Source organism: Symphalangus syndactylus, chromosome 3, assembly GCF_028878055.3.
Source record: "Symphalangus syndactylus isolate Jambi chromosome 3, NHGRI_mSymSyn1-v2.1_pri, whole genome shotgun sequence".
Classification (NCBI taxonomy): Eukaryota; Metazoa; Chordata; class Mammalia; order Primates; family Hylobatidae; genus Symphalangus; species Symphalangus syndactylus.
Window position 1 is genome coordinate 137,904,346 of NC_072425.2, and position 22,997 is coordinate 137,927,342.

The 22,997-nt window shown below is 49.5% G+C and overlaps 1 protein-coding gene across 1 annotated transcript in view; it reads left to right on the forward strand.

Moving 5' to 3' along the window:
• GRIK4 (glutamate ionotropic receptor kainate type subunit 4) overlaps positions 1–22,997 on the forward strand; it is a 342,581-nt gene that overhangs the window by 163,466 nt on the left and 156,118 nt on the right. Inside the window, 3 exon segments of the mRNA XM_063636591.1 lie at positions 6,177–6,274; positions 10,521–10,686; positions 22,584–22,762. Coding sequence (XP_063492661.1) covers positions 6,177–6,274; positions 10,521–10,686; positions 22,584–22,762 — 443 coding nt within the window.

Below are 22,997 nucleotides of genomic sequence, written 5' to 3' on the forward strand. Positions count from 1 at the left end.
CCCAGGAAATCCCCAGGCCATAGCCGCTGGTAAGACCATAATTCAGTTCCACTGGACTCATTTGGGATCATTTCAGTTCACTTGAGCAAACATCTAATGAGCAATTTCTTTTTGCCAGGGCTGAATAGACATGACCCCTGATCTCAAGGCCGTTTATGATCCAGTGAGGGAGATGGACACATTGACACACGTGTATGAGGAGCTCAGAATGGCAGGCGCAGGCCCACAAACCCTTGAGGCCTGATGTGTGTAGAATCCAGATTGAGACATTGGGAAGGTTGAGGGACTGGGCGTGGTGGCTCATGCCTGTAAATCCCATCACCTTGGGAGGCTGAAGTGGGAGGATTGCTTGAGGCCAGGAGTTCAAGTCCAGCCTGGGCAATGTAGTGGGGCTCCATCTCTACAAAAAATAAAAAATTAGCCAAGAATGGTGGCATGCACCTGTAGTCCCAGCTACTCGGGAGGCTGAGGCAGGAGGATTGCTTGAGCCCAGGGGTTCAAGGCTGCAGTGAGCTATGATTGCTTCACTGCGCTCCAGCCTGGGTGACAAAGTGAGACACTGTCTCAAAACAAACAAAAGAACGGTTGTGTGGTGCATGTACCATATGTAAAGTTGAATCTCCAGTAATCCCATACTCAAACAAATGCATGCTTATATTCAAATACTCACGCATTGTAAATAGCTTTACATCTGTCTGTTGAGATGAGATTTTGCCAACAACTGAGTTTGATGAAAAACATCAAGTTTCAGAGCCTTTTGGACTTTGGAATTGGGAATAAGGAATTGTGGCCTTCTGTAAGAATTTATTTTCAGGAGAAACTTTCCTCTGTTGGGAACCAACATCACCAGGCTGCTTGGGACAGAAGCTGGCCAGGAATTCAGAGAGCAAGGAAGCTGCGCTGTCTCCTAAAGGCAGCTGACTCAGAGCCACAGTGTGCTGTGAATATAGGGAGGGAGAGATGCCTTCTGGCCCAGGAGCAAGATCTGAGCTGGATGCTGAAGTATGAGTAGGAGTTTGCTAGGCAGAAGGGCAAGAGAAGCCTAGACCATGGTAGTCTGGAGATGCTAATGAATCCCTTCTCAGATAAATGTTTTTAAATGAATAAAAACCTTTTTATTAATAAAAAAGGATAGAAAATAAATAACAAAAATCCAATAAAATGGATAGGGTGACTGTGGAAACCAGCTATATGGAAATGCAGTTATATTTTAATAGTGGTATACTAATATATATGCTTCTTCACTAATGTATTAAATAGCATCGAGCCTAATTACTACCGTAATCTTGAAGTAATAATGAATATAACCGGTATTTCAAGATATCCTTAGCACTGTAGTGTGATAGGAAAACTGGGGTGATTTCTGTGGGAAACAAAGTCATAGGTGCTATTAACACACTGTGGTTTGTTGCCTACATTCAAAATGGAAAGAAATGCTACATTTCACTTAGGGGTTAGAGAAAAGAATGATGTAATTCCCCCCGCAAGTGTTCACAGACCCCTGACTTCTACCCACAGACCCCAGGCTACAGGTTAAGAACCCCTGATCTAGAGATAGCCATTTGGGAAAAGGATCAGGCAGGAAAATATGTACAGAGTATGTTCTAGGTGAACTGGCATGCAGTGGGAGATGGCATGGTGGGAGAAGGGGATGCAAAGATAGGACTTAAGGAGACCAGAGTCACTCGAATTTTACTTGCTTATCAGAAGAATGTTTTTATTATAGCATTGTATTTTTTATAATATGTTATAAAAAGGAATACATGCTCATTATAGAAAGTAGTGAAATGAAAAAAAGGGAAGACAATAACTCAGTGTTCCAATGGCCAAGGCAATCTACAGACATCCCAGTTAATTGCCATTTGCTGGGGATGGCTGTGTGGTGCAGTGGTTAAGGGGCTGGTCTTTGGGGAAATGGGTGGGGCTGTTGAATCTTGACTCTGCTCTTTAATTTCTCTGTCTTGTTTTTATATCTGTAAAATGAGAATGACAGTAATAGTACCTATTTCATCAGTTTGTTTTGGGAATTAAGTAAGTCAGTTCCCGAAAGAGTGCTTTGAACGGGCCATAATTAACACTTAGTAAATGTTGTCTTTAATAACATCTTCTCATAATCATTCCTCAATGTATAAGTATTCTCTGTATTTGCTTAGTTGTAGCCTTCATATAGATATACATATAATTTTATATCCTCTTCTGGCTCTTAGTATTATTACATAAATATTTTTAATACTATTATAAACTGTTCATAAGTATTTTAAATGCCTAAATAATATTCCATTTGGGCATACAACCCACATTTTATATAGCTATTCCCTTATGATTATACATTTAGTTTATTTCCAGTTTTCCATGGAAGGTGTTGAGTGGGCCTCAGTGTGGTTCAGCAACTGTTTATTGACCACGTAACTCTGAGTCAGGGCTTGTTCTAAGTATGGAGGACACAGACGTAAATAAGACCGGTTCTCTGCCTTGGGGGAGCACTCCGATCTACATTTTAGGACTATAATTTGCCCCACCATTTAAAAAATGGATTGGAAATGAAGAATCCTGGAGACAAAGAGATCCCTTAGAAGGGCAGGTTATAAAGAGGGGTTGACCTGGAACCATGGCAGTAGACGTAGGAAGGAAGGGCTGGCAGAGAGTGAGCAGGTCAGATGGTCAGAACCTGGCCCCTGACGGGGAAAGCAGGAGAACAGCTTTAGTGAGGGAAGGCAAGAAAGAGGCCAGGATGACTGTGGCTTTGAGCTTGAGGAGATAAGAGGAGTAAAGTAGAGTGGGTAAGAGCACTGGCTCTGGTGCCAGGTCGATCCCCAAGTTCAAGCCCAGTTCGACCTTATATTACTGGTGTGATCTTAAAAAAGTTACTTAAACTTTCTAGGCCTCAGTTTCCCCAGCTGTAAAGTGGAGATAAAAATGAATTTTCCTCATAGAAGTATGGAGATCCAATCAGATTGTGAAAAATATATAACAAATCTGATATGGTGGGGATAATAACAAAAGGGTCATGTAGCATGTCAGGTACCATTCTGAATGTTAAGTACTAATTCACTTTAATTCTCACAGGAACCTTATGAGAGAGGTGTTATTAGTATCTTATAGGTGAGAAAACAGGCCCAGAGGTTTGATAATTTGCTCAAGGTCTTGAAACTAGTAAGTGACAGAGACTCAAACCCAGACAGCCATGCATCAGACTCCAAGCTCTTACGGAACTGAGTGCGAGATGCCAGAGGGAAGGCCCTGTGGCAATGTCCAGCAGGTGGCTGGAACTTGACTTTGTGACCCAGCACATAGGTGAGAGTGCAGGGTCATCTGGACACAGACAAGGGTGGAGGCCGTAGGCAATGGTAAAATGGCCCAGGAAGAGTGAGTCATGGGTAAAGCCTGAATTTGGTGGGTGGGAGAAGGAAGAGGAGTCAGCAATGAGTGAAAGACTGACCACAGAACTGGAGGAGAATCCAGATTGGACGGTGTTAGGAAATTCTAAAGAACAATGCAATCAGAACAACAAGTGCTACAGAAAGAGAACAGGATGAGAAGGGATAACAGGTCATGGTGACCTTGGAGAAAGTGGATTCAGTAGACGAGGTGGGCGGGGGGACCTCCACTGTAAGAGGCTGAGAAGTGCTGGGTGTAGGAGTGGCTGGCTGCAAGGAGCAGTGCAGACAAAGTAAGTGGCTATGAGAGAGGAACATGAACCCTGGATGCGGGTCAGGAGACTTGAATCCAGATGCCAACTCTGGCCTTGATTAGGTGTGTGACCAGAGTAGAGGCACTTCACGTCTCTGGGTTGCTGTGTCCTTACCAGTAAAATCAGGAGATAAGACCCCACTCCCCCAAGGCAGTTGTAGGGATCTGATGGGATGATGAACTTAAAGCACCTAGTGGGCTGTAAGAGTTAAGTTGGTTGAGGTCACATGAGATAACCCCCATGGAAATAGCTTGGACTTTGAAGAGGCTCTTCAGAGATGAAGCCTGATCATCACTACTTCGGTCAGACACTTAGTACTGATGAGTCCTCCAGTCAGCTGAGATTTTGGGATGTTGTGGGATGCCTGCCCAAGCCATAGGCTAAGAGAAGACTCCGAGATCCATAGTTCATATGGTAAATTGCAATGCCGGTATTTGAACCCTGGTGTTCTGCCTTGCTGCCTGTACCCCATTCAGGTGATCACCTGGCTGCATTGGACTCTAACCCAGAAGAAAGAGCGTCCACGTGGCAGGTGTGGCTTTGCAGCTGGCTCAATAAGAAACCTTGTACTAGTCCCTTAACCTCAATTGCTAGTTCAGGGAAATTGCTCTGCCTGACTCCTAATACAAGTATGAAGAAAATACGTATGGAGTTAAGCCTTGAGTTTTGCAGACAAGGATGCAGTGGAGAACCTCAATTGCGTTTTCTGAGGGGCAGCCCCTTGGCTCTGATACCACAGTGTGTGCACTGAGAATTCTCTCCTGTCCTCTCTCTCTGTGTTTCCCTCTTTCTCCCATCCTTCCTTTCTCAGTCTCTAGCATTTTAAAATCTTAGATTCTCTCTCCCTCTTCTGATTACACATCCCATTCCTTCACACATTCACTCAGCAAATCTGAGCTGGGCTCCTAGTCTCTAGAATACATTGTGCCGGACGCTGAAGAGATGAGAAGTGGGGATTGGGAGATAAATGTGGCTCAGTTCCGGTCTTTAAGAGGTTTGAGGCTGGGCGCAGTGGCTCAAGCCTGTAATCCCAGCACTTTGGGAGACTGAGGCGGGCAGATCATGAGGTCAGGAGATCGAGACCATCCTGGCTAACACGGTGAAACCCCGTCTCTACTAAAAATACCCAAAATTAGCCGGGCGTGGTGGCGGGCACCTGTAATCCCAGCTACTCGGGAGGCTGAGGCAGGAAAATGGCGTGAGCCTGGGAGGCGGAGCTTGCAGTGAGCCAAGATCGCACCAGTGCACTCCAGCCTGGGGGACAGAGAAAGACTCTGTCTCAAAAAAAAAAAAAAAAAAAGAGGTTTGAAATCTAGTGAGAGGAGAGCGCTAAACAACAAACCCAAATAGATACAGTGTCTTCGAATAGAGGCATGAACCCCAGGCCTTGGGAGCCCAAGGCAGTGTTAATTCCATCTAAAGGAGCCCAGTGGTGGAGTGCGGTGGCTCATGCCTATAATCTCAGCACTTTGGGAGGCCAGGGCAGGTGGATCACTTGAGGTCAGGAGTTCAAGACCAGCCTGGCCAACATGGTGAAACCCCGTCGCTACTAAAAATACAAAAATTAGCCGGGCGTGGTGGTGGGTGCCTGTAATCCCAATTACTCCCGAGGCAGGAGAATTGCTTGAACCTGGGAGGCAGAGGTTGCAGTGAGCTGAGATCACACCACTGCACTCCAGCCTGGGTGACAGAGTGCGACTCCATCTCAATAAACAAATACATAAATAAATGAGCCCAGGAAGGTCTAAGGAGAAGGCGGTGTCGGAACTGATCCCGGACAGGTGAGCGAGTGTTCAGTCCAGGAGGGAAAGGCCAGATGCCAGGCATGCTGGTCGGTCAGGACGGGACCTGCTCTGCCTGGGGGAGGGAACGTGCCAGGCTTCAAGACGAAGTGAACGACAGGGCCATTGACAGATGAGACTCCTTTCTGCCTCTCGCTCTCTCCCTGCCTCCCATTATCTTTCCTCTTTTCTTGCCTCCACTCCCTTTGACTTTAGCCGCACCTGCTCTCTTCCTGTCTGTGCCATCCTCGCCCTCCTTCGTACCCCCGCCTGCCTGCCTGCCTTCCTCCTCCCAGACTCTCTTTATATTTGGGGGGACTAATGCAGCAGCTGTGCTGGGGCTCCCCCTACCCCCCTGCAGGCCAGGCCGGGCCGTGGGATGGAATCTGCAGGTTTGCTCCATTAGCCTCTGTCCTTCAGTGACAGTCCAGACAATTTAGACACCCTGTTGGCTGTGGCCGTATGTTGTCATAACCTGGGTCATTTCCTCATTTAATGCTGCCCATAAACTCCAATAAAACGGTCCTGGAGCCCAGTCGTCCAGGGGAGGAGGAGAGACTCTGGGTTTGGAGGGGTTGGAGCAGAGGCCTGGGGAGCAGGTGTGCAGAAGGTCAGGGGGCACTGGGTGAAGAGGAGAGGACCGTGGCCCAAGCCCGACCTGATGAGTGCTTTGCTTCTTTCCCCATCCCTGCCGCTGGCTGCAGTGTGTCAGATCCTCCCCAAGGGGGTGGTCGCTGTCCTCGGGCCATCTTCCAGCCCAGCCTCCAGCTCCATCATCAGCAACATCTGTGGAGAGAAGGAGGTGAGTGTGAGGCGGGGCTGGGGAATATCTGTGTGCTGGAGCCTGTGCCCAGGGTCCAAAGATGCGGTTGATTCTTAAGGGCTGGAAGAGCCTGTCAAGGCTGGGTTGGTGTCATTAATAACAACAACATAAATACAAATACGGAAGCAGTGGGCTCGCCCGGCTCCAGGATGTTTGCATGGAGGGGTCTCGGAGGAGGTGTTTGACAGCAGGAATTTTAAGCGGAGCTCCTCCCTGTCTTAGGGTCCCAAGGCGGTGCCCCCAGCGGTCTTTTGGTGGTGGAGGGTAGAGGGAGAGGCTGGAGAGGGTGGTGGGCATGGCAGGCCAAGCGGGCAGACGTTTGAGCATCCACTCTCCTGTCCACGTGAGCAGCTCCCTTGTTATCTGTTAACATATCGGGATTCTGGGGAAGAATGCCTTTGGGGAAGGCATTGCTACATTTTATTGCTAAAATAAAGTTTGAAAGCCTCTGTCATATAAGTTCTCTAGAAAGAGATTTTATCTTGCTTTCTTCCTCATTCACCAATTCCAGTGTTTGCTTCTTCAAGCAGCACATTCTTCCTCAGGTGTGACTCGAACTGGAGGCTCTCCAGTTACAAAGTGTTGAGTCCATTTTCTCTAGTTCTGTTTCCATGGGAGAAAAAAATGGTAGGGGACAAGTTTCAGAGTGACTGCCCCCCCCCCCCCATTCTGTCAGCTCTCCCCCTCCTTTTTCCCCAGAGAAGACAAACTCAGAAATTCAGAGATTCTGTCTAGTGCTGGCATCTTACCTGGTCCTTCCTGGATCCATCAATCCTTCCCCTTCAGATCCTCGGGAGACAGTGAGAAGGTGGCCTTCCTGCCAGGTCCTTAGGGGGCAGATGGAGCTTGGTGGTCAGGCATAAGGTCAGGAGCTGGGTGGGGGGCGGGGGCAGGGACATGGGAAGAAGGCTCAGTCTCGCTTCTGCCCTAGAGGCCTGGAGACTCAGCCTTCCAGAAGCTCTAATCTCAGGAGGACCCAGTTCTTAGAAACAGGAGGAGCACTTGCTGCAAGAGGGACTGGATGCCTCCTCAGTGAGCCGCCCCTGCCAGGGCAGGAGCAACAGACAGGCCTCTGCCCACCCCACGCCTGCTGGGAGTCTACCCTTCTGATGCCACCACTATCTCTTATGATCCAGGGCTCAGTGAGTCCCTGAGGCCTTGGGCAGAAGAATATTTATCTTCCCGGTTTTATGAGCCCACTCTCAGAATTTTGTGCACGTTTAAGTGCCGCAATCCTAGTCCTGGCCACATTGGTCCTGTTCCTCCAGTAGCTGGGCCTCTCTCTGTAGGCTGTGCCCCTGAGCCTTCTTACATGGGCTGGGGCTGATAAGTCCCCATCCTCCTCCCCATCACATATCCTCAAATACAACTCTGAGGCCAGCCCAGGCCACAAAGGAGCTCTGTCCTACTAGGTCCCTCCCAGCCTCTCCCAGGCCGTGGCCCAGGGAGTTAGACCTCACGTGTAATTTACGTCTTTCTTGCAGCACTCTGAGAAACAGCTCAAATCTATGGCAGGTCATTATTCTAGCAGTGGCTCTCATCTTCACCAAGTGGGGCTGCCAAGACTTCAGCTCCCTATCTTCTCTCTTCTGCATCCTCTTTTTCTTTCCTCCTCTCTCCCTCCTCCCCCACCACACAATCTTTGCTGTGCATCACATCCTCCCCCAAGCCCCACTCCAATATGGCCTCCTTTTGGGGTTCAGTGGCTATTTAATGTCAGCCAACATATCCCTTAACCCTGTCTGGCATTTCAGGCCACAGGCCAAGCCCCTGATCTGCAGCCAACAACTCTGCCCCTGTGCCAGACCAGCCAGCCAGACTGCACTGCCCTGGGAGCGGCCAGACGCTTACCAGCCTTTGTCTGGTTATGTTTCTTCTAGAGCAACCTTTCCTCTCTGCTCAGATTATGCATTTATTTTAATGTTTTATGAGGCTGAACTGCCTTACGCTGATTCTCCCCTGCTCCAGGGAAAAGCAATGGAGTTCTCACCCAGGAGTCCATTCCTTTAAATGCTGCTGACATCTCTGCAGCCCTCGTGGCTGTCTGCCTTCTGCCTTGCTGCTCCCCTCTCCATTCTGCTCACCTCTTCTTGTCTCCTACATACCTCCGTGATGGCTTCCTGGCATACATTTGCAATTGTACATTGAGTATAGATCGATCTTGTCCTAGAGAGGGAACCGTAGGACCAGGATTGGGCTGGGCCATCCCTGCCTGGACCCAGCAGAGCCCAGCAGGCTTCAAGTAGACTGTGCTGAAGGCTCCCCATCAGCTCCCCTTCCTCAACCCTCACCCCCTGCACACACCACTCCAAGAGCTTTGCAGGAGCTCATACGTTTGGGGAGGAAGGAGAAAGCCTTGCCCAAGCACTTATTATACATTAGGTATTGAGCTATTATATACCCTACACACGGGTTCACATTTTATCCTCCCAGAGCTCTAAGACGCACCTGTGGTTATCTCCATTTTAATGATGTTTAGACAAGTTAAGAGGTTTACCTGAAAATCACACAGCAGAATCTGGATGCAAACCCAAGTCTGTAGACTCTGAAACCCATTTGTTCTTCACCTTCCTGAGTCCTTCCCATCCATCTCTAGGATCCGTGGATTCACGGTATCTCAAAGGGCTCCACAGTACTAGGGGGTGCTAATGGGTTGTGCTCTATTGGGTTAGCTGCTAATGGAATGTGGTAGGCCAGAGGGTTACACAGGGACGACCTTGGTCAGAGGTACTCAAACATTCATACCAGCCAGCCAGGCTACCCTGCCCCTGTCCGGCCTTCCCCTCTATCTTGCCCATTTGTGACCTTTTCCTTTCATGGTCTGTTTATTATTTACTTTAGACAGAGTGGATGGGATACAAAATACAAGCAGGAAGAAAGATCCTTATGACACAGATCGATTTCACTCTTTAGAATTGCCTTTCATAACTCACCAGACTCTTCCCCCATTCTGCATTTTTCAGTTTCTGCTGGAAAATATTGGTTGCCATCTCCCTATGGTTCAAAGGCTAATCCTAGTTGAATTCAGAAGTTTTCTCCCTAGTTTCTGCTAAATCTTTATCCTCTTCCCACCTCAGTCTCAGAGGAGCTCTGGTCTCCAGCTGACTTCTCCCAGAAATTTAAAAGGATAAAGTAGGAGAATCCTACAGAGACCATCCCAACATCTTCGCAGACTCTTGGCAGGATAAGTTCTGGACCAGGGCAGGCAGAGACAATTCTTCAGTCATTTCTGAATAATCCATTCTGGAAGCCAATCTACTCACCACCAGGAAGTTCTTCCTGCTGTCTACTATCGATCTTCCTTGCTTTAACATCTATACACACTGATATTCAGCTTCAGCTCGCTCAGCTCTGGACACCAGGGGTGAGGGGGGAAGAATAAAATCAAGGTGGATGGCAGATTATTACATTGTAACTTTCCTGTTACCTACCAAATAGCCTAAGCCGCCAATAAAGCAGCCATCACAGCCTCTTAAGATCTTTTCCTGGGAGAAGAGCAGCAGAAGGCAAGACAGTGGGTCCTGGAAATGTCAGTAATAGATGCAGAGGGAAGCTGACACTGTCCTAATGAAGCCAAACCAGGTATTTATTTACCTGGCTGTGTTCAGAGCTTCTCTAGATGGTTTCTCCACCTGCAGGGCTTCCTTCCTCTGTGTGTGCATGTGTGTCTGTGCGGGAGCCTCTCACCGCCCCACTTCCTCTCCCTGGGCATTCCCCACTGAAGTTTGTTGGGAGCTGGTTACTCTACACCTGTTGGCTGGGCTGGGCTGATGGGACTCGTCTCTTAGTCCCAGGGTAGCGATTTTTCTCTTTCTGCCATCTCTGCTCCGATGTATTAACTACAAATAAAATATTCTAAGGATTATGCTTTCAAGAGCCAACTGTCTCTCTGTCAGCAGCAGGCAGTTCCTCTGAGAATAAAGATCGATTCTTTTGCCTTCTCAGGACCACAGACCCCAGCTTGCAGACCCACGGTACGTTCATCCGGGTCTCTGGACAAATAGTTTTCTTTCCTGGGGCTGCTTCTTTGAAGCGTCGTCAGGGATGTCATCTCTCGTCTTCCTCCCACGGAGTGGGTGCCCTGGGAGCTCCTTCTCCCATTGGTGTCTGGCGAAGGTGTTACATAAAAGAACCCATTCTCCGCAGCCTCGGCTCACTCATCCCTCTTTCTTCCTTTTCACCCACGTGGATCCTCCCTGCTGTCCATTTTTGCTCCTCTTGCCAGGTCCCTCACTTCAAAGTGGCCCCAGAGGAGTTCATCAAGTTACAGTTCCAGAGATTCACAACCCTGAACCTCCACCCCAGCAACACCGACATCAGCGTGGCTGTAGCTGGGATCCTGAACTTCTTCAACTGCACCACCGCCTGCCTCATCTGTGCCAAAGCAGAATGTAAGTTTCCCCAGGCTGGTTCCGCCCCCGACAGTCCAGTCTTGTTGATTTTGGCCTGATTCCCTGTGCCCCTGGCTGGAGACCCTCCAGGAAGGGAAAGCTTCCTTTAGATCCACAGGGCTGATAACCAGTGGGTTTGGGCATTCCCATGCTCATGTGTCCGTGTGTGTGTGTGTGTGTGTGTGTGTGTGTGTCAGAGAGAAAGAGAAAAAGAGTGAGAGAAAGAGATGGGGAGGGAGTCCATCCAGGAGTACTCTTTGCCAGGACTCCCTGGGCATGAGTGGAACAGAGGGGAACTAGGTTACAAGGAGACTGGCCAACCGCCAAGCCTTTTTGCATCTGCAAACTCAATTCCCACATTCTCAGCTTCATTATTAAGGAGATACAAAAAGAGAGAGAGGGAACATATAAGATTGGATGCATTTGATGGATGCACTTGATGGGTTGAAGAACTTCCCCTGGAGAGCAGGTTTTGCTGATGGAACAAGGTCCAAGGTCAATTCCTGATAAAGCGTTTTTTAGCAAATGCAGGTTTTGGAAATGTGTTTTCTATGACAGTCAATTTGTGACATAAATTTAGTGTTTATGAGATTTAGCTAATTTAAGCCAGCACCTTCCAGCAAATCTGTGCATCTGTGTGCTCCCGGTGGCAGCTGTGCACCCACATGTGGTCAAACAGGTGCTGGCCACTGGCTACTGCTGGAGCCCGGTGTCTGAGCCCCAGCCACCTGTGTCCTGCACAGCTCACCTGTCCAGGGCTTACCTGGGTATTTTTATGGGTTGCACTGCAGAGCGATTCCATCTTTATTAGGGCTCCTTTCTATGGCTTCTCAGAACTGCTCTGCCTTCTCAAGTCCTTCCTGCATCCTGGAATCCCCACAGTCTCCAAATACCAAAGCCACCTCTCTATTAAGAGTCAGAACCACCTACTTTCCCAGACCTCGTGCCTGGCATGCATTTATCCAATACAGATTTATTGAATATTTACTCTGTGCTACCCAAGAAATCAAGGAACTGAGTTCCAACTCTGCTGTGACCACCCAGTGGGTTTGGAGGTGTTGGATCTCCCCATTTCAAAGTTGAGGAAGTTGAGACTCTAGGAGGTGAGATGACTTGCCCAAGGCCACACAACTTAAGCACCAGGGCCCAAACTCAAATACAGGCCTCCTCACTTCAAGTCAAAAGCTCTTCCAGAGCCCTGCAGTGGATGCAGAGAAAATAGGGCCCTTGCCACTGATCTTAGAAGGCCCAGAGTGCTTTATACTAAGTGTCAAATGTGTAATGTGGCCAGTCGAGGAGAGGGTCCCTGAGTACAGGGTGCTAGATAGGCTTTGGGATGTGGGCAGGACTTCAGCTGGATCTCAAAGGATAAAAATGATTTAGAAAAGGAGGGAAAAGAGATAGGACATGCCAGATGAGGAGCAAGAGAGGGAGGCAGGGATCCTGATGCTGTGCCTAGGGGAAGTAGGTTGGAGCCTAGAGTCCATGCTGGATAAAGATGGAAAGAGAGGCTGGGGAAGGGAGCAGAGATCCTTTTAGCAGGTGAGGAACACAGACTTGGTCCTGTGTCATCTGCGAGCCCTTGAAGGTCACTCTCTGAGGAGTGTCTTCTGAGGAGAGGCAGTTCTCATCATGGGTGTACCCTTGTGGAACAACTGGCTTTGGGTCTATGAAAAGGGCAGAGGAGTTGGGAACTGGAATTAGATCCAAGGAGCTGGGGACCCTCAGACTTGGAGAAAGACAGTTGAACTCAAAGCCTTGTTCAACAGGCAGACCCTGAGTGGCACCAGCAAGTGGGGTGCATTCAAGAGCACTCCAGTCCATCACTCAGGCAGTCAACAGGCGTCTTCGAGCATCTCCTGGGTGCTGGGCACTCTTACGCTCTATGTATGACATAAGAGAGCAACACGCAGCCTCTGTTCTCAAACATGAAGCAGACTTGATGGAAAACTAAGCAGGGTCGATGGTCATGAAGCAATTAACACAGTAAAATGGGTGCAGTGGCTCACACCTGTAATCCCAACACTTTGGGAGGCTAAGGTGGGAAGATCACTTGACATCAGGAGTTTGAGACCAGTCTGGCCAATGTGGTAGAAACCCCGTCTCTACTGAAAATGTAAAAATTAGACAGGCGTGGTGGTGCGCACCTGTAATCCCAGCTACTCAGGAGGCTGAGAAACGAGAATCACTTGAACCCTGGAGGTGGAGGTTGCAGTGAGCCGAGATCATGCCACTGCACTCCAACCTGGGTGACAGCAGTGAAACCCTGTCTCAAAAAAAAAAAAAAAAAAAAGAAAGACAGTAAAATGAGAATTGAGGTACCCTGGAGTTCTCCAGCAGGGCTTCCATGAAGGGGGCTTGGCAAGAGATCAGTGAACATAGATTCTAACCCCCTCAGCTAGAGAAGAAGAAAGGGCGGCCCAGAAGGTGTCTTGGTTTGGCTAGAGTCTCATAATTAGTAAGTGGCAGAGCTTGGATTTGAATCCAGATTCTCTGGATCACAGTCCAGTGCACCGTCGTCATTACACCTGTATTTATCAAATGAGTTTCCTCTATATCTGTGTTGACCAATGCAGTAGCCACAAGCCACATATGGGTATTTAAGTGTACATATGAATTGATTAAAATTAAATAAACTTAGAAATCCATTTCCTCAGTCTTGTTACATTTCAAGTGGTCAGTAGCCACATGGCTGGTGGCTGCTGTGCTGGACAGCACAAGTGTGGAACATCCCCATCATTGCGGAAAGTTCTACAAGACAGCTTGGCTTTGATGATACAAGTTTTGTGGACCAGGAGTTTTATGGCAAAAAAAATAATGTTTGGATAACCCTTCATTCTATTACCTCTTAGTGGAGGAAGTTGACGATACACATTAGCATGGACACGCTCAGTTGTCCTGTGGCCAAAACAGGTATTTGCTTCATTTTCTTTCAAATAAGTTTGACCATGAGCCAAAAAAGAATGCTAATCTTACAGCCTGAAGGATGTTCCCACTTCAAGGAACACAGTGGGAAGCTCTGCATTCCACTGGGTGGTTTTCCTCCTGTGGCGCCCTTGGACCATCGAACGGTGTAACAGGCTCAAGGATTCTCCCCTAGAACTGACTGCCACACGCCCTTTTTGGCAAGACTGAACTGGTGTACCCTGTGTACGCAGCGGGGTTATTAAGAGACAGAGGGCACCCGCAGATGTCTCCAGGCAAAGATGGTCCTGCAGTCTTCCTCAATGCTGGTACAATATCTCACCAACCTGACAGGAAGTTCTTTTTGTGTCTAGTCACAGTCTGGCTTGCTTTTAGGCTGAGACTTGTTTCCTTTGCTTCAGCTCTTACTGGGCTTTGGGAAACAGGTTGCTCAGATGTTTGCTAAGCATCTACTACACACTAAGCACTATGCTAATACTGTTGCCTCCCAGCCCAGGGCTCTTCCCATTAGAATTATGACATTCCTTGACATTCAAACAGTTCCGCGCAGATGGCAAAGCACTTTCACTTAACATTTCTCCATTTTACCTCCCTCCTCCCCAGTCATTCCAGAGCTGAGAAAAGAGAGTCTTGGAGATATTAAGGAACGCCAGGTCGCACAGCTGGTACATGGCAAAGCTAAGACTTTATCTTAGTCCTCTGATCCTCAAGCTGGCTCTTCCCTCTCCGTGACCCCCTTCCACCATCATGGTCTGCACAAACAGCCCCAGAGCAGTGGTTCGAGGGTGGGCTCCGCCTGGCAGGTGCAGTGTTCAGGGAAGGGCAGAGATCTCTCTGAACAACACCTGCCCTTGTTCCCTCGAGCAGGGGTTTAGGACAGCTAAGCACAGGCAAGGTTCTGGAGCAGATGTGCCTGTCCAGGTGCGGTAGGAGCCAGCCCACATCCCAGCGGACTTGGCAGGCACACAACACAGGTCTGCTGGAACTCACCTGCTGAGGCTGCTGAGGGACTGCAGTCCCCACCCTCCAGGGCCAGAGCAGGGAAGGTGGAGCAGAGCAGAAGTTCAAGGGCAAAGAGGATTAAAAATCTAATCAAGGTATGAGAAAATGAGGGAGTGAAGGGAAATGCAGCTCAGAGCTCTGAAGGAGACACTCTTCCATCTTCCTTATTAATGCAGGGCTGAGAGACACTGTGAGGAGAATTAGGAGCAGAATCTAATTCTATTTTCCAGCCATCAAAATTAGGCATAACGGAGGTAATTCCATGGAGAATCATGCCACTTACTCTCTTCCTTCCCAAAAGGAGATTTTTAATAAGCAGGTTTCAGACCAAGTAGAGAAATATTGTATATTACATTATTTTTCTTTAATGGGAAAAAAAGAACATTTGCAAGTGCCTGTTTCTGATGAGGCTGGGGGAGGAGATGTGATGAGCAGCCCAGGCGTGGCCCTCCTGGTCAGAGCTCACAGAGCCTGAGGGAGTTGGCTACTGGGGGGCTTCCAAGGAGATTTGGGGTTCACCACTGTGGGTGCCCAGGGCCTGTTGGTCAGATCACCCAGCCCTGCCGCGGATCTACCTGTTGACCTCAGGCTGGGCCCGGAGCGACAGGTATAACATGCTACATATTTCCCTGCTATCTTCCTACATGGCTCAAATCTTATTTTTTTCCTTCTTTTTTCTTTTTTCTTTCTTTCTTTTTTTTTTTTTTGACAGGGTCTCACTCTGTTGGCCAGGCTGGAGTGCGGTGGCGCAATCTCAGCTCACTGCAACCTTCATCTCTCGGGTTCAAGTGATTCTCCTGCCTCAGTCTTCCAAGTAGCTGGGGATTATAGGCATGCATCGCTATGCTTGGCTAATTTTTAAATTTTTTTATAAAGACAGGTTTTACCATGTTGGCCAGGCTGGTCTCGAACCCCTGACCTCAGGTGATCCGCCTGCCTCGGCCTCCCAAAGTGCTGGGATTACAGCTGTAAGCCACTATGCCTGGCCTTATTTTATTACTTTGTTAATGCTTGCTTTTGTATTTCTTTCTGGGTTTTTTTGTTTGTTTGTTTTTGTTTTTGAGACAGAGTCTCGCTCTGTTGCCCAGGCTGAAGTACAATGGTGCTATCTCTGCTCACTGCAACCTCTGCCTCCTGGGTTCAAGCGATTCTCCTGCCTCAGCCTCCCGAGTAGCTGGGATTATAGATGTGAGCCACCATGCTCAGCTAACTTTTTGTATTTTTAGTAGAGACAGGGTTTCACCATGTTGGCCAGGCTGGTCTCGAACTCCTCACCTCAGGTGATCTGCCCACCTCAGTCTCCCAAAGTACTGGGGTTACAGGCGTGAACCACCGCGCCTGGCCTCTTTCTGACTATTTTAATGTCCTTTTTGTGGTTACATGGCCTGTGTCCCCACATCTTCTGCTACTTATTTTCTACTTGTGAGATCTTGGAAAAGTGACTTTACCCTCTACCTCTGTTGTCTCATGTATAAAATGGAGGCAGTGAAACCTCGTTCCCGGAATGGCTGAGGGGATTAAAGAGAATGACACCTGGAGAGTGAATAACACAGCGTCCACACCGAGGAAATGCTCGGCACACATGAGTTTTCCTTTCCTCCCTTGCTCTGATCTCTTTCAAATGAGGCAAGGCCAGACCCGGGAGCAAGAGTCAGCTGAGGCTGGGCTCTGTCCTCCTACCAGCCTGTGTTCACCAAACGTGGCCCAGGCTACTGGAGAGGAGCAGACTTGGATCTCGAGGCAGTCCCTGCGCTTGGGGAGCATGTGCTGCCAAAGAGAACGGCAGGATACCGGAGTCAGCCAAGCTGCACCACCACCTGGGAGCTGTGTGACGTGGAGCAGGTCAATCTGCCTCTCTGAGCCTTAGTTTCCTCCCGTGTAACAAGGCGATAATAATGTCTATTGAGGTAATTGGATGGGAAAATAACTGGGCCGGGAACACGATACCACATTTAATTACTGTTATTTTATTACTGCAACTCTGCTTGTGGCAGTGGGGGTGGAGGATGGGGAGTAGGCAGTGATACCCAGGGCCTTGGAAGAGTAGTCAGGACAGTAGTGGGCCTTCCCTGTGCTGTCCCCAGGAGGCCCTGTGGGAGGCCTTTTGCTCATAACGATACAAAATTAACCATGCAGCTCTGTGCTGATACCAGGAAGGTCACAGTCCTCCCATTACAGAGCACTTACTACGTGCCCAACACCATGCTAAGGGTTTTTATATTGTCTCATTTAAATTTTAGATTCTCTTATTTAAACCATATAACTCATGATAACCGTATAAGGTGGGCTTTATCAACATTCTCATTATATGCAGAAGAAAAGAGAGATTATCTCCATCTTCAAGGTCACGTGATTCCTGCTACCTTCTCTCCCAGCTTTCCTAAAAAAGACAGAGAAGTGAGGGACCATCTTTCTTATAGTACGGGAGGACCGAGACCATCCCATGTATCAGAGACCAGAATGTGGAATCAGATAACCTGGGTTTGGATCCTGGCCTGTCCCGGGACCTCTGACCCTATGATCTCAGTCACTGAATCTCTCCCGCCCCAGCAATTCTATCTTGACTCAGGGATAATAATACCCACCTCCCAGGGCAGTCATGAGGATGAAATCAGTTGTGCATGTGAAGGAATTTAGGAAACACCGAAGGTTATTCTCAGAGCAGGGATGTCTACCAGGCCCCAGTAGCTGAGGCCCAAGCTGGAAACACATCCTGAAATCAGGAGGCTGATGGGAACACGGAGGCCGGGGTCTTCTGATGCCCATTCTTGCCATTGTAGAAGGGACAGCCTCGATGGCCAAACACGGCCACCTATGGTCCACCTGTGAGCAAGAAGTCTCCTCTCTCCCTCTCCTCTTGCCCTGCTGGTCTTCCCTGCCTGTTCCTGGAGCAAAGCTTAGGTGTGGGATGGGACAAATTTGGGATGCAGGTAAAATACATCATTCCAGAACTTGAACTTGTTCTGTGCCCCTTCCCCACCCGGGGACACCTTGGACCCTCATCTTGTCCCTCTGGTGAGGGTTCGCTCCATGGAACAGGTCCGACAACCACACACCCTGAGGCATGGGCACCTGGCAGGGGGAAGGGGAAAGTTTAGGTTTAGGACACTATGTGCCATCTTGAATTCGTACTATCTCATTAAACCCTCACCACAATCCGCCAAGATCAATATTATATGAACTGCTTCCCACAAGGTTAAAAAGTGCTGGTCCAGGACCAAGGCACTACTCCAGCCAGTAGAGAGGGAAGGAAGCTGGTTGAAAGCGGTGTTTATTTTTATAATATTTTTTGATACAAGGGTCCTCTGTGTCCCCTGCAGACCCATCACTTAGGTCTTGGTGTCCTTGTCCTGTGGCCGTGTCCACCCCTGGCTGTGCCTTTCCCTGCCTCGACATCCTCCTCCCACCCCTCGGCCCCTGCCTTCCAGTTCCAGAAGCCAGCCTCGATTCCTCCTCCCAGAACAGCCTGCCTGCCGACTCTGTCATCGATCCGTCCTGCTGAATCCTGAGCAAGGCTAATAGGTTCCCTAGGCCCCTCTCAGCCTTAGACTTGGCAGGCAGGCAGGCCTGCTGCTGGGCCGTGGTCCGGAAGGAGAGGAGGGTGGGGCTGGAAGTGGATGGGGTGTGGGAAAGAGAGCAGCTTTTAACCCCTGTGATGGCAGCTGCCTTTGGTGAATCCCTTAGTTCCATTAAGCAGATAAAGGTGAGGAGAATGACAATTCGAAAATGCCAAACTGCCCTGAAAACTCTTAATACTCTCAATGTAACTAAACCACACTTTTCCTACTGTAAATTTCTTCCACTGCCTAGAATTAAAAAGTATCCTCTTCTGATTCATAAAATTAGAGGATCTCTGGGCTGGAAAGACATCAGTGTTTTTCTAGTTCGACTTTCCATCCACTGGTTTAATTCTCTCTACAGTGATCCTCAAGAGGGGCTTCAGTCTTTCCTTGACTACCTCCAGTGATGGGGAACTCATTACCTCATGGGCAGCCCACTGCATCATAAAGGAAGGGTTATTCCTTACATTGAGCTGGAGTCTGTCTCCCTGTGACTTCCACTCCCTCATGACTCCCGGGTTTAGTCCTTGAGGCTGCCAAGAGCTAGCCTGCCTCGTGACAGCCCTTCCTTCTCTCCCTCCGGCCAGGCACCCCAGTCAGCTGCTCCTCAAGTGACATGGCGACGGTTCCTGCCTGGCACTGCTGCTCCCCTGACCTGTTAGGATGTAGTTACTTTCTTCCCCCACAGTCTCTACATCAGTCCAATCCAGCAAGCACCATGCACCCTACCTGCACTGGGGATGTGCAAGGAAGTCTTAAATGGGCTCCTTACCTAACACTGAAATCATTTATGCACATACTGTATATTACAAATATATACACACACATCTATGCACATATACATACTTACGCATATACATGCTCTCAAATACTTTCTATGGTTTAAAACCAAGGCTATCTTTGGCGGGTTGGATAATCCTGTAAGAGGTGGGAGACGTGAGAAGAGGGTGGAGGCTGGAGAATGGAGAGAAGGTTTCAGGGAGGAGATGGGGTAAAGGGCAGTTGGGGGTGAGTGGGAAACAAGGTTTGTTAAGCCCCTTGTAGTTGCCATCCTCTCAGTGACCCTGTAATGTAGTCACTCCCCTTATTCCACAGAAAAGGAAACTGAGGCACAGAGGGGTGGGGCCTTTGCCACAATAACCTGCCTGCCAGTGCTGGGGTTAGCACTCATGTCCCCAGACTGGGTTCTTTGTGCAGAGCCAGGCATGTCCAGGTTGGGAAACGGAACAACTGATTGATAGGCAATTCTGGGCGGGATGTTGACCTGCCAGAGGACTCGCCACCTCCTCCTCTCTCCTGTCCCCGCCCTGCGTCTCAGCACACAGAGCATGTTATATGGGATGGGGAATGATGCTGTTCTTTGTTTAAAGGACAGCAGAACTCTCCAAGGGGTAGCAGGCTGGGAATTGATTGGAACAGGTCCCCAGTTTATCTAACATCTGGAGGGGGGCCTCTCTTTCCCTGGGAGTTCCGTGCACCTGCCATTTGTAAAGGAATAAAGCATCCCCGGCGGCCTCTGCCAGGCATCGCCATGCTGTGTATAATCCTGCCGTCATCCCCCAGCCTTCCCTGTCTCGTCCCACTGAATTTCATTGCCTGTCTGAAGAATCCCAGGGGATTTGGCCTCTTTCCCAGTCAGGCTCCAAAGATTCTTCATGCTCCATTCTAGGACCTGGGGGTGTTGCCTTTGCCACCCCTTGCTTGTTCACCTCTCCAGCTGTGGGGCACCCTCACCCACAGCCTGCCCAGGAGATAGCTGAGACTCCAGATGCACCAGCTCCGTGGCCTCCCTCCACCTCCTTGTTAAGAGTGTCTTTTGGATCAGGCACCCAGACCTTTGTCCAGGTAGGAGTTAGCTTTTCACATCATCTCTAAGGAAGCGGCAGTAAATACTCTCCATTTTACATATAGGACAAAATGAGGCTGCCCCCTAAAAAAAAAAAGATTAAATTCAGGCTGCCAAACAAAACGGGGATGTGATTTGAACTTCATCATCAACTTAGCTGTGAGTGCCGGGACCCTAAACTCCTGAGGGCAGGGACTGTATGTGACCCGTCTTCTCTGCCTGGTGTCCTGTCTGCACAGTGCCTGGCACTCAGGACATGCCAGAGAGTGTTGGTTGAACAGACGTGTCCTTGCCTGACTCTTCATCTGCCTCGCCGTGCCTGCCCTTGGAGCACTTCTGGGGATGGGTAAATATGGGAGTAACATGGAGACCGTACATCCCACTTCCCGGCAGCCTTTCTCATATGATCACAGTGAGTTCTCATCCTCCTTTGCCCATTCTACAGATGAAGAATGGAGCCTTGAAGAGGTTAGACAACTTCTCAAGGTCACATAGCCAAGGAGGGCTGACCCTGAGCTTGAATCCAGAGCTTTGGGATCAGGATCGGCAGGGAGTAACCCGGCAACATCAGTGCCACTGTTGTGGGCGCCGGTGGCGAGGGGCTGTGAGGGGCACAGACGGCGGCGGCAGAGAGTCTTTACAAGTCTCCATTGAAACCCTGTCAGGGAAGAGAGGAACGGCCAGTGCTGTGGTTTGCACAGCTGGGCTGTTTCTGAAGCATCTTTATAAATAACAGGCCTTCCCAGGGCTTCTCCCCAACCTGCCACAGCCTCCAGCTCCCTAGAAAGCCTTCTCAAAACATGCGATAGGAATACTGGGGTTGGCAGCACCTTCCCAGAGCTCCTGTCTCTATCAGGCCAGTCCCTTGGGCTCCAACTCCACTACCCTCTCCTTCCTGTGAAAAAACAAAAAAAAGCACAGACACACACCCAGCAAGAGATTCTCTCCCCTAAGCCCTGAGACACGTGTCTCTGGGCCTTCCCAGGCACTGTGCCCACTGCCTCCAGCTGAGTTTGTCCTCAGAGGCAGCCTGGTCTCATGGGAAGAGGGTTGGATGGAAATCAGAAAACAGAGATCAGAATTCTGGTCCCAGCTGTGTCCCCGTGTCTCTGTGTGCTGAGCAAGTCATGTCACCAATCTGCAACGCGAGGAGGTGGATGGGAGGCTCTTCCTCCTTTTGGCCTGGGCGGTGGGTAACCTATGCAGGAAAGTGTCTTCCGGGGTTGTAGTCAAGCCATCCCCGAATTGAATATCCCATCAGCCAGTACAGAAACCAGCAGCACGGGGCCTTGGACTGGTTAGAAAGCCAACCCTTCCCTCACCATCCCAGTGTGTGAGGCCAGTTGCTCGTCCTTCCTACCTCCGATTCTCCTCTGTGCCGGGGATTATAATACTTTATGGGATTGTTGTGAGGACTTATATGAGATAAGCCATGTAAAATGTTTAGCACATTAACTGGAACACAATAAGCATTTGATAAATGTTGCCCTTATCATTGCTTTTGGGAGCAAACGCCTACATGATGTCTTTTTCCATGGGAATTGAGACCACACTCTGCCTCCTGCACCCCCACATCACCTCCACCCCCCACATTCCCTGCCCCTACCCCATACACACATACCCTCTCCTGGCTGGCATGCCTTTCCAAAGACAAGGCAGAATTAAGACCCTCTTGTCTCAGTGACATCATTCTGGAACGCCTCCTCCCACCAGGGCCCTAGGCATCAAATAGCTGGCGGGTGGGGAGAGGAGGGAGTGAGGGAGGGCAGGGGTAGGTCCTTGGTGCACAGTCCCTTTTTTCTGTTTTGTTCTGGGCCCAGATTCTTGCCTGCTGGAGTGCAGTTCAAAGCCTGTTCTCTTATGATCATCATAATGCTTTGTCTTAATGCAGCCACGAGGCTCTGAGGAGTTCAAAGCGTTTTGCTAGATCTGTTTTCTGGGCCTGGGATCTTAAGGGAATTGCTCCTCCACCTCCAAAATGAAAGCAAAGGCTCTTACAGAGCCCAGTGAAACATTTATGAGGGTTTACCGTGTCCAAGGCTCCGGCCTGAGCCCTTCACACGTGGCCTCTTATAATCCTTGCCTTGGACCTGAGTGCTGGCTGCTGTGATAACTCTAACTTCTCAGTTGAGGAAACTGAGGCCAAGACAACTGGCCACATGGAGAAGTCCATGAATTAGGGAAGCAGACTCAGGCCTGGAGGTCTCTGAACCCAGGTCTTGGTCTCTGTGCATCCTGTACGGCTTTTGAGGGTGGTGGGGAGGGGGATTCTCTTATTCCACCCAAGGGAGCTTCCGTCTCTACCTTAAAAGAACATTCTCGAGGGAGTCAGGGGAGGTGATGGACTCAGAAGTGTTCTTTTATTTTAGATGGGATCATTGAAGCCCAAAGAGGCTGAGAAACCTGCTCAGGTTATGATCTGGCTCCTTAATGCTGGCAATGGGGCCAGACCCCCGCCCCCACCCAACTTCCAGCCCACATCTCCGTGCCTTCCTGCTTCTGCCCAGGTGTCTCTAGAGGCAGCTCTGTGGACCCTCAGGGGCTTCATCCTTTCTCCCCTCCAGGCCTTTTAAACCTAGAGAAGCTGCTCCGGCAATTCCTTATCTCCAAGGACACGCTGTCTGTCCGCATGCTGGATGACACCCGGGACCCCACCCCGCTCCTCAAGGAGATCCGGGACGACAAGACCGCCACCATCATCATCCACGCCAACGCCTCCATGTCCCACACCATCCTCCTGAAGGTGGGAGCCTCCCTCTCTCCCCTCCCCTGCTGAGCTCCACCCTCCCCCCTCCTTGCCTTGAGGGTCCTCCTGAGCTGAGGCTGACAGAGCCCCGGGCTGGACCTGAACTCTGACAAACCTCTCTGTGCTTCCGTTTTCAATAAGAAGTTCCTGAAAACTGAAAGAAGAAAGCAGGGTGAGGGTGATGTCGTTTTCAGCACTGGGGCAGCAGGGCAGTAGGCAACGGAGACACCTA